This window comes from Tripterygium wilfordii, chromosome 14 (genome assembly GCF_013401445.1).
Source record: "Tripterygium wilfordii isolate XIE 37 chromosome 14, ASM1340144v1, whole genome shotgun sequence".
Classification (NCBI taxonomy): Eukaryota; Viridiplantae; Streptophyta; class Magnoliopsida; order Celastrales; family Celastraceae; genus Tripterygium; species Tripterygium wilfordii.
Genome location: NC_052245.1, coordinates 9,474,828 through 9,487,262, shown reverse-complemented (window position 1 = coordinate 9,487,262; position 12,435 = coordinate 9,474,828). Strand labels below are relative to the sequence as shown.

General features: G+C 37.4%; 1 protein-coding gene across 1 annotated transcript; it reads left to right on the top strand.

Moving 5' to 3' along the window:
• Positions 1-2,722: 2,722 nt before the first annotated feature.
• Positions 2,723-9,093, top strand: LOC120014869 (ankyrin repeat domain-containing protein 13C-like). The gene is made up of 3 exons (XM_038866974.1): positions 2,723-3,105; positions 3,432-5,042; positions 8,441-9,093. The coding sequence occupies exons 2-3, from the start codon at positions 3,444-3,446 to the stop codon at positions 8,798-8,800; spliced, it is 1,959 nt and encodes a 652-aa protein (XP_038722902.1). The 5' UTR covers positions 2,723-3,105; positions 3,432-3,443; the 3' UTR covers positions 8,801-9,093.
• Positions 9,094-12,435: the final 3,342 nt, after the last annotated feature.

Sequence of the window (12,435 nt, the reverse complement as noted above, 5' to 3'; positions counted from 1 at the left end):
GAGTTTGCTTTTTGTCAACGGAATCATTGGTTTAATAATATTGTTTGGTGGAGTGACATCACTGACAGTCCCAAACATGGCCTTCTGAAAGCTATGATAGGAAGATTCCAAGCAAGTCACTCAATTGGGTTTCAGGTCGGACCTAACCACCGCTAGTCAACTACTTAAACCTTTTAGCAGTTAAACGAATCGATAGTGATAGTCATACATATGATTAGTGTACATAATGGCCCATAAGGACATGGCATATCGACTGTGTAGCTTATTGGGCTGCTAACTGTGTAATTTTAAAATTTGAAATTTGACAATTCAAATATACGACCTAGCTAGTTGTACAATTTCCAAGATAAAAACCTCCGTATGAGTTTCTATCAAAATTGCCCCAAAATCCTCTCAAATCTTGTTTCATAAACTCCGAGCTCCTGACACCGCTGACGACGGAGAATCTACTCCAACGACTATCCTCCGTCACAATTGACGTCGACTTCCAGTGTATTTATTATTTTCAGCAAAAATCAAGCTCTGTGTGATTAGGTTTTGCTCATGTTTGCTTCATATTGTAGGAATTTGAGTCTAACAACAAAGAAACACAATCGAAGATAAATTTATGAAATTTGAGGGTTTTATTTGTGTTGATGAACTTACTTTGGAGATTCTTTGTTCTTGTGTTTGGGTATAAAATTAATGACAGTGTATTTAAGTTTTCTACTTTTTTTTGGGTATTTTGGAGGTTTCATCTCTTCTAGAACATATTTTTCGATATTCTCTGTGATACATTTGTGTACAATAAACTGAAGTCAATAAACAATTAGGTTCTGCTCGTGAATTTTATTTACACTGGCATTTGTTGTTTAAATTTATTGAGTGTCTGTTTGAAATTGTTTGCCTAAATCCAAAACAAGTACACTGGCATCTTCCTTATGTAATTGTTGAAAATATATGTAAATACACTGGAAGTTTGCAATTTGAAGGTATTGATTTGGCCTTTTGAAAATGCTTGGGCAAAGACCAAAATAATACATTGGCATCTTGCATTATATTATGATTGAAATTATATGTAAATACCCTAGAAGTTTGCCCAATGTAATTAGGTTGCATAGTTTAATTTGGTTGTTTTGTTTCATTTTTGTTGAAAAAAATACTTAACTACACTGCCAGTTTGCATAATGTAATTGGATTGCATAGTTTGCATAATGTAATTATAATTTTTTTTCAAGATGGTGAAAACTACAACGACCAAGAAAAATCCTATCCCATTACTATACCAATCTAATTTGCAAGGGATAACGTCGCTATTGAGAAGCATACGCTTGAAGAAGAGGTATAAAAAGTGTTTGCAAATGACACCTTTTTGGAATTTGTTTAAAGTGTTCAAGGATGAAGATCATATGGATTTAAATACAAAGAAGCATGATTTGATTGTATGCGACATCATTGGTACTTACAATGACAAGTGCTGCTCATTTATTCTCGGAAATAAGAAAATATCCCTAGCAGAGAATGATGTATCTTTGATTATTGGAGTTGTATTTGGAAAGATTCCATTGAAGATAGGACGAAATAAAAAGCCGGTTGATTCATAATTTGTGAAGAGGAGGTTTAAGGACATTGCGATGATGAAATCACTTAACATAAAATAAGCAATTGACGATGCTTTGCTGGGGGAGTCAGATGATGACACAGAAGATGTCGCTCGATTGTTCGTGCTATGCACATGTCTGACATTGTTCTTTTCAACAAAAGCAGAAGCAATACCATGGGTTTTCATCAAATTTGTTGATGTTATGGAGGATATGAAGAAAAACAATTGATCGCGAGTCATATTAGAATTGCCATCTTGGCAATACTCTAAGATCCTAATACGTTATTCTTCAAGAAACCACCCTATAAGTGAACTTATCTAGGTTTTTTGAAGGAACTGATTGTGTATTTAGATTCATTGAAGGAGCAGTGATGGAACTCGAGAAAGAACAATGAGTGCTATGGTGGAAAACCCTAGATCGATTGTAGTAGAAGCACAATATATGAGAGTAGTGAAAATTGCAATTCGAATATGTGTAGACCTTCGTGAGAGTATTGACCGTACAATCTCAATAGATGCCATCTCAATCATCAAATCGACGAATTCAATAAAGAAGACTAAGTTAATTGGCAGATGTCATTATTTAATTGGCCATTACCATGTGTATGTTATGTGGAATATCCTTTAAAAAATTTAAAATTACACATCGTTAGTTAACGACTATGTCACCTCAGTTATGACAGAAAAGTGGTTTGAGGGTTTCTTTGAACTAATGTTTGGAAGTTGAAGGGCGAAAAAAGATTTAAGGTCTCAACTAGACTTTTTTTGAAAGTTCAGGGGCTTATTCGATACTTATCCTTTTTGAAATTTCATTGTTTTCAAAAACAATGGAATTAAGAACATTCAGGTAAAACCTATCGACAATGGATCTTGTTGGAAATAGTTTTATGCGTTGATTCCGAATCTATAATTTTGTTCTCTAAATCTAATATATATTTTGAGAGTTAAAACGTTGAAAAGTAAAAAAAAAAAACATTGATGTCATCCAGAGTATTTTTGTCTTAAAAAATCATATTTCAATTTTGCCCAATCATCGAATGAGTAAGCATGCCACATAGCTTTGGGAGCGGAAGAATTGGGCTTAGCGGCCCAAAAGTAGCTGTACAAAAGACCATCTCGGGCTTGGCAGCCCACAGGCAACTGTACTTTCTCTAATATCGTTAGTTTCTCTTCGTCGGGGCTCCTTGTCTGTCGAAAATCTAAATCGTCCTGCTCGTTAACCGCACAATGAAAAGGGAAGCATTTTCATAATTGCTTCATTTACGACATCTTTTCTAGTATTACTTTTCACTTTTTCTCTCTGTGTAGGGGAAAGGTTTGTTGCTGTTGCTCCGTTTGAATCTCCTTGTTTGTTGACTCTGTGTCTTTGTTGCCCGATTTCCCCCCTGATCTGGATTGGATCAGGATCTCTCTCTACAGGGAGAGAGGGGTGGGCTGGGGCTTTTTCAATTGCGTCGCTTTTTGGAGGTTTCTTCGATTCTTTAGGGGCTTAACGGAGACGCAAAAAGGAGGAGAAGAAGAAGGTGAGACTCTTGGCATCTTGGGTTCACTGTAGGATTCCTTTATTTTGTTTCATTACAGCTGGAAATTATTATTTTTGGCTATTTTTATATTGTGCCATATTGATGTAATTGAGCTTGGCCTGATTTCATTTCTGGAAAGACTGCAGAGGGTTTCTTATTATGAACTGGGTTCCTTGGAGATGCTGAATTTTTAGCTGGAAAATTAGTTTCCTTAACTTTTGTTTCTGGGTTTAATTTTGTGACTTGTGAATGTCATTTGTAGGCAATTAGTTGTTCTTGTAGATGATTGGTTTTTGATTGTGTATATCAATCTTGTTTGGCATCAGATACTCCGAGGCATGGAGGGCATCGACATTTCAAGGTATTCCCATAGCCCTGTGCATAAGGCTGTTGCCATGAGAGATTATGCGGGCCTCAGGAAGATACTGGCTGGTCTACCCCGGCTTTGTGACCCTGCTGAAATTCGCACTGAAGCGGCTTCACTGGCTGAGGAGGAGAAAGCTGATGCAATCGCTGCAGTTATTGATAGGCGTGATGTCCCTAATCGCGATACCCCTCTCCAGTTGTCTGTCAAACTTCGCGACGAGACTGCAACTGAAATGCTTATGGTTGCAGGTGCTGATTGGAGCTTGCAAAATGAGCAGGGATGGAGTGCACTCCAAGAAGCAATTTGCAATAGAGAAGAAAGAATTGCTATGATCATATCTAGACATTACCAGCCTTTGGCTTGGGGAAAATGGTGTAGAAGGTTGCCTCGCTTGGTGGCAACTATGCGAAGGATGAGGGACTTCTACATGGAAATCACATTCCATTTTGAGAGTTCTGTAATACCTTTCATTTCCAGGATTGCCCCATCAGATACTTACAAACTATGGAAGAGGGGAGCAAATTTAAGGGCAGATATGACTTTGGCTGGTTTTGATGGTTTTAAACTTCAGCGTTCAGATCAAAGTGTCCTTTTCCTTGGTGATGGGTCTGAGGATGGAAAAGTCTCTCCTGGATCACTTTGCATGATCTCGCACAAGGATAAGGAAGTTATGAATGCTTTGGAGGGTGCTGCTTCTCAACCTTCTGAAAAAGTGGTTCGACAAGAAGTGGCTGAAATGTCTCAGACTAATTTATTCAGACCTGGTATTGATGTGACTCAGGCAGTTCTTTTGCCACAGTTGAATTGGAGGCGGCAGGAGAAAACAGAAATGGTGGGGCCATGGAAGGCTAAGGTATATGATATGCACAATGTGGTTGTTAGCGTCAAATCCAGGAGGGTCCCAGGAGCAATGACAGATAATGAGTTCTTTTCTTCTTGCAATGAAAATGAAACAGGAAGTGAGGAGCTTGATGACGTTTTGACAGAAGAGGAGAGAAGGCAACTTGAAGTTGCACTGAAATTAGATTCATCAGATGAAAATGCTGATAGATCTATAGCTCATAACCATAGTTACTGTGAGCAGCAAGAGATTACCATGGAAGATGCGAATGGATTCCGAAATGGGGAGATTAAAAACGAGAAGAAAGGATGGTTTGGTGGATGGAGAAAAGGGGATCTGAAAGTGGAAGAGAAAAAAAAAAGTGCCCCTCCAAGAAGTTCTGTCAGCACAGATGAGGTTGGTGATCTAGTAGGGGAATCTCCTTCCATTAGTCAGACCAAACCAGGACAACATTCTGATATTGTTATGAGCGATGAGCGTCGAATGGGGAGGGATACTAAACTATCCATGCCCTCAAGTTCTACTAGTGGAAATCGGCGCAAAGAAGGAAGCCGTGAGAACGAGTATAAGAAAAAATTGCGGCCTATTCTATGGCTTTCCCCACACTTTGCCCTACAAACTGAAGAACTCCTCCCTTTGCTTGATATACTTGCAAATAAGGTTAAGGCAGTTCGTCGCTTAAGGGAGCTGCTCACTACAAAACTTCCGATGGGAACTTTCCCTGTCAAGGTACATGTTTTGCTTGATATGTACACAGTACTCTTAATGTTTTATTATAGAGTCCTTTGCTGGCTGTTATTCTGGGTGCTACTTTACTATTTCATATTTTATGTGAATATATATGTTATTTACTATTGAAGTATATATCATAATCGTATTTACTCTCTTTTTTTCCTTGGCACTTTCAATACTGTGGTAAGACATTCTTTCTGAATGCTGCATGTTTAGCCGGCGTAGCAGCTTCAAATTTCTTGCAGTGATCATCTGAACATCACATAACTATTTTTTGATGTTTCCATATTGTTGAAACATTTACAAAATTACACCATTGTTTAAATATTTTGTTGACAACAAAACACAAATTCTATCAGATGAAAATGTTCTTGTCTGTTGTTGGGAATCTGCAGTTTGATTTATCCAAATCCCAAATTGTGGGCTTTTGGCTTGTACTCTATTAGATATTGGCGTTTTCCATTTCTTTGACCTGCTAATGGCTTTCAATTATTATGTTGTTTGGACTTTGGAGTTTCATGATGTCGTGGGTATGTCATAAATGGTATGTCATGATTCTTCGTGATTGTTCTATGCCAAATGCTCTTTCCAGGTCAAGTATTTTTGGCTGTGAAAAGCAAAGCTTATTGCCTGGAAATTATAGGTGCTAGTTTTCCGTAACTCAATGAAATTCCCTGATAAATGACATTAAATTGCATACTGACCTGTGTGAAGAAGTTAGAACTATTGTTCAAATCTAAGATATAGAGTGCTGTTACTGAGTCACTTGCGCTATTCTATTCCAGTCTTAACTTTCCTGAATCTGGCAATCATGGAGGAAAAGAGTGTCCAGTTAATATTCAAAGCTACGTAGTAAACAACAAGAGATGATCAGTCATAGCACCAACCAACCGTATGGAAGCCTTAGATTTGGGTTAAACTCACCATTGACATATTAAGCTTGTGTGTTTTAAGATCTCTTTGTAGCTAGATATTCCTCTATCCTCGTGTTTTTCCTACTCTTCTTTGGGAGGGAATGGGAAGCTCGTTGCTCTAATATAATAATTTCCTTTGGCAATTGCTCTTTTCTGCTTTATCAAAGATAGTTAATGGAGAGAATTAGACCATCTTTCTTTACAAAGGAATGAAATTAGCAGTTTATGTTATTCCATCGAATGAACATTGGAAAGCAGTAGCATTGCTTGTTTTGAAGGTTTCAAGAGTTTGTTTCAATTTATTAAGGCATAAGAAGCTTAGAAATTTAGTGTCGGTCTAATTGGCTACTGTTAGTAGACAGAAGACTTGGATTATTGATGCTTTCTTGGAGTGAGCACATATAATATAATAAACTTAAAAATAGTTTTTTAAGGACATTTCATGGGTTTTGCTGGTTAGGGTTGAGTTTATGAGGTTCCAGAAAACTCTTATCCCTAAAATTAAAGAAAACTTGCATAAAATAAGAGCAGCAACTATTTATCCCAAAGCAAGTACCCTGAAAGAAACAGCCATGCAAACCCAAGTAATGATTTCAGAATCTTAGAAAATATTTATTAATTATTGGGATCTGAAGAAATGATTTGAGATTATCTTTCTCCATTTTTTTTCAGAATTTAACTGGTCCCCAAATATATGCTTTCTGAACTGAATTGATTGTGAGTTTGTGACTGTTCACAGAACTCACCCAAGGGTCCAAAAGTATCGGTCCAAAAGTATCGAGGCAGGTTCCTTCCGTGAATGGAGCAGTTACCCTTTGATAAAGGGCACCAAAGAGGTTCCATCCAACTCCTTCGGAAAGTAAGAAGAGAAGCTAAGACGTGATTAATCGGATAATCTAATAGTTTTCCTCATAGAAAGGAGTTGACCCATGAGACCAAAGACAAGGAATTCCCCACCATCTTCTTTTGCACTCTCTTTCAGAGTATATATATTGCGGTCTAAAGATTTAAAGATTCTAAATCTTTGATGTAGTCCATGTAGCTTGAGCACATCTTTCCTGGTTTATGTATGTATGGTTAAGTTGTTACTTTGATGGAAACTCTTTTTGGAGGATGATGGCAATTGTTAGTATGTGTGCAACAGCCGCACCTAGAGTGAATCCCACCGCACCCGCGGCACACACACACCCACGGCGCACCCGCACCCGCTCCCAAAACGCACTCAGTGCGGGTGTCTAAGGGAAACCAACGTACTAGTGCTTCCTAGGAACTATGTACTTTAAAATAGGAACAGGTGGATTGAGTTGTGTGTTTGAGTTGGTGCATATTGTATAATTTGTGGCTCAGAGTACTTGATTTAGACATGAGTTTATTGACTGGAAAGAAATTTTTGTGAGATGAGAGCGATTGAAGTTCGATGTGGTTCAAGGGTTTGCAAGAAGCACATGATTCAACTCACGCAGTTTATATGCTCGGTGTTTCTCTGAAAAAATATAGAACTGTTTGCAAGAAGTAATCTCTATCTCTGAAGCTGAGAATCCAAGATACATGATGGGCTGATAATTGCTTAGGACTGTGGTTGTTTTAGTAGTTGTCTCAATGCTTTCCTCATTGATCCACAATAGTCCAACATTATGTACCAAAGTTGTGATCTGGGCGAGATCGTGCTGCATGTTGCATGAGTGGACTTTGAGTAGACTATTAGTTTCTCAAGCAAGTTTTTAGCATTGTTGGTTCCTTGGATGCATTTAAGCTGAGCCATTATCTTCTTTGATCAATACGTGTATATGTAGTATTCCCCCCTTGGTGCAACTTGGATTTAACTACTATAGTGCTTTGTGGGTGATTGCTGATACCTGGGGTTTACTCTGCAGGGTTGGGTCCAAGTGGTTCTATCTGATAGAGGTTCCATGTTTTTGGGGGAAAATTTTATGCATGGTCTTGCTGTCAACTTTCTTCGATCATTTTGGTCTCGAGTAAATGAGTGAAGCTTGTGGTATCTGTTTTCAGTGCTGTCACTGGTGTCATTACACTCTCTGTTCCATGAAAACTCCAAATTTTTTGCTTTTGCTGGTTACTGTAATTGAATTGCTTGAATAACAATAAAATGGGGTGGAGGTCCTACCAAAAAAGGTACAAAATTAACATCATTGCTGACAGCGCCAACTAGTTGGAATGGCACTCTATGTCATCCCCTCCTGCCTCAGGGGTCAAACGACTCAAACCTTCCACCGCAGCCCAACTATCGGCCTTACTCTCTCACACTTAAAATCATCATCATTGCTATCTGTAGGGTTCTGTTGATGTTGGTAACATTTATTGCTCTCTCAATGATGCATTTGATTCCCTTGCATGGTAGTTTTAAGATTTTCTTAACAGCTTATGCTACTTGGTGATTGGCCATTGTGTTTTAGATCTATTTTCTGCTGATGATTTTACTCTTTTTTTTTCTTTTTTTTTTTTTTTCATGTTCGTATCAAGGTTGCTATCCCAGTGGTTCCCACCATCAGAGTACTTGTTACATTTACAAAGTTCGAAGAATTGCAGCCAGTGGATGAGTTTACCACACCTCCTACAAGCCCTACTGCTGTGGGTCATGAGAGCCCAGCAGTTACACAATCCTCTAGTTCACCACGGTTTCAGTGGCTAAAGGCCACATCCACCAGTGGTTCTAGCAGTGGGATCGAAAATATTGAAGACCCATTTGCAATTCCTGCAGATTATACTTGGGTTTCAGCTGAGGCCAAGAAAAAGAAGATGCAGGAGAAGAACAAGTCGAAGAAAGCAAAAAGTCAGAACAGAACCAATGAAGTAAGAGCTGGTAGAAAACACAAGGTATAAATGTTCTAGATTTGTAGAAGGAACTCGGCTGACTCCAAATAGGGCTTAGCGTTTCGTTTATTCATGAACTTTTGATTACTGTATTGATTCATACTACAGTTGCCTGGCTCTGGGTGGATATCTTCATAATTTAGATTACTCACTCGAGATTCTATTTATGCGTTGATGTTGTAGTGGCTGTTGATGTAACTTATGAGGTGGTTCCATTTACACCTGAAAATGTTATTACTTTGTGCACCTTTCTTTGATTTATTTTTTGATGGAGTAATTGGAAAACGAAATGCCAAATTTAATTTTTGTGAGTAATAGAATATCTTCCTTCTACGAATGGGAAATTGGAGTAGCGGAATACACGGATATTGCTGTTAATTCTGATTTACTTGCTGAGTAGCACATTGAAAAGAGCAGAGAAATACTGGGTTGATCTCTGTACGCTGAAAAGTAGGTAAAAAAAGCAAAAAGCATTGTACAAACATGAGTTCTTTGTTATCAAAAAAAAAATACGGGTTCCTTCTTAATTGAGGGATCGTCTGATTCTCTATTGACCATATTAATGTTCTGTATTAAATATAGATCATTGGATTAAGGGGTCCTCTCTTTTCTTATTTTTGTGTGTTAATGTGATGTGAGAATCACTTGTACAACCTAACAAAGTCTTCATATTAATTTTGTAAATAATTAAGAGTTTATATGTAAAATAATAAAGGTAGGAGAGAGCGTAAAAAAAAAAAATTAAACGACAATAAAATGCACAAGTAAACCATTCTCTCCAACCACACAGACAAAATATTCTAGATTTGAGTAACAAAATATGGGGTACATCTACATTACCGCCTTCCAAGCTACTTCACATTTTAGGTCATCAGATCAAGAGAAAAATACAACTTCCACCCTAGTTTTCTATATCATGACTCTCATCTTCACTCGGGTTTTCCTCCATCTCACTCTCTCCATGTAGGTGAGCATCCAAGTTACTTTCCAGCTGGGCTACTTGTCCACGTAATTCATTTATTTCACCCTCCTTATTAAGCAAATCTTCCATTTTCTTTATCATGTCTCCATTATCCTGGATCAAGGTCTTCACTCGTTGTTTCGGCTCGTTGTTTCTTGTCCTCAACTCCGCACAAGTCTCTTGAAAAGCTATCATTCTATGCATATTAAAATCTCCAATTTGAACATTAGCCCGAATACGTATTTTTCCTATCATCTCTTTCGCTGCGGCTTCCATCATCATATCTACACTTTCCATCAGAGACACTTGTACTTCCAGTTTAGGCTCCGAGTCAGTGGTGGTACCATCAGGTAGATACACCTGAAGTAGGAAGTAAGCTGTGCCTTCACCATATCCTAATAGCCGGGTGATTTCCTTCAACATCCCTACCTTTGATAAAATCACAATCCTTTCCTCCGAGTTCATCTACAAGACAAAATAACTTATATTAGTACTAATACATCTCGGCTTAGTCATATAAAAATTTCATACTTAACCACTAAATTCATGTCTAAATCTCTTATGGGTTGCACTATTCAAACCCCCTATCCCATCTCATCAATCAGTCATACATTTTGCATGTGATACAAGAGTCCCCTACCACCTTTGAGAATAACAATGACATTGTACCCTAATCATAGATACTAGTATAGTATGCCAAATGCAGGGGGTGGTATGAGGAGTGCAGCCTGACGTTACACGTGACAACGTGAGAAACAGTTTGTCAGTAGTCCTTTTTATTTTTGATTTCTGATGATGTTTGGACGTGACAAAATCCTAGCCACTTCTCAAATGACATTACTTTGTGCCTCATGTGACTCATGTACAAAAGTTTTAAAGAGACTCGTTGATTACTATTCATGAGCATGCCTAAACCCTAAACCCTGATTTATACTATTCATGAGCATGCCTATGAGAATCTTGGCAGTCTCTCCTCTCTCTCATATCTACCTATATATATCTCTTTCTTTCTATGTGTATATCCACCAGTAAAGAATTGAACTAAAAGAAGGGACAACAACAGCTTATAGAGCCTCACCAGCATCCGGAAGAAGTGCAGTCGAGATCTATTGTCCATATGGATTACTTGAGCAATCTTGTCAAGCAGTTCAAGTGAACACGTAAATACAGATACTGATTTAATATTTTTAAGTAAATATTTTTTATTTAGTGTATTTTAAGTAAATATTTTTTATTTAGTGTTTTTCTATACATACTCAGTGTAAATTATATTGTTGATAGGGTGATTTTATCTCAGCTGGAATAAAGCAAGAAGATGAACATGCGGACGAGATGACAGATAATATCAAAGTTGATGATAGATGTGAATTTGAAACTGATATGGTATAATGTTTTAGTCAATCAAAATATGAGTTCTTTTGTTATGTTGAATGAATATTAGTAAATTTCTAATAGGAACTAACACATTATTAGGTGTTCAAATCACGACAATTGTTGATCAATTGGGTTCAACAAACCGGACGTAAATTGGGACATATCATCGTCATTTATAGATAAGATATTGGTGGGTTCGAAAAAAAATGCAAATTACAATTCAAATGTGATTGCGGTGGCAATTACCAAAGCAAGAAACCCTCAACGAAGTAGACTGGCACAAAAAGAAAATATAATGTCCGTTCAAATTGAGAGGAAGGAAAATGAAGCTAGACGATGATTGGATGGTGGAGGTGGTGTGTGCGGAGCATAATCATAATCCTGCATCACATATGGAGGGACATCCATATATGCTTGAATAAATTATTGTCTGTCTTGAAAAATTATCAAATTAATATCAAAAAATATAATTTATCTTTTATTTACAGAAAAATTAAAAAGGAAAATAATAATTCAAAAAATTATTAACAACCGAAAATATTAATCAAAATCAAAGCATTTTAATTAATAAAAAAAATTGGGTGAAAAAAATATGAAAAAAAATACAATTAAGAATGTGATCTTTTACTTTAATATATATATATATATATATATACAGGAATTCTCCTATGTGGACCAAAAAGTGTGGACAAGTTTGTGGACCAAAATCCAATGGTTGTAATCAATCACAACATAAGCGGGGGCCACACATTTATTATGGGATCCACCACATCTATGGTTGAAAAACAAGTCCACAAACTTGGTCCACACTTTTGGTCCACATAGGAGAATTTCTGTATATATATATATATATATATATATATATATATGTTTAGTATAGGTTTTCTCTCCTACGGACTCAACTTACGGACCTAACTTACGGACTTATTTCTCAGCCTTTGGATCCATCAAACGGCTAAGATTTTGAAAGCACAGACTACCCTTTCAACCACCCAAACCCTTCTTCTGCATCTCACCGGGAAGGAAGTGACAACAGTGCAAAAGAGGAAGCCGAAATCACAGCACAAATGGCCAGCCACGGCACAAAAAATGACACTTAGTAGCCCAGAAATCCAAGGGGAAGAGAACAATATCCAGAAAAACAAAGACCAAGAGATCAATATGAGAGAAAGTGGTAGATCTCTCCATTTCTGGGGTACAATCTGGTCCGAATATGATAGATTTCTTATGATTTTCTTTCGATCTGGCAAGACCTTGGGAGTTGAGACCACTCTAGTTTTATATGGCCTTTCTTTCTCTAGAACGAGTA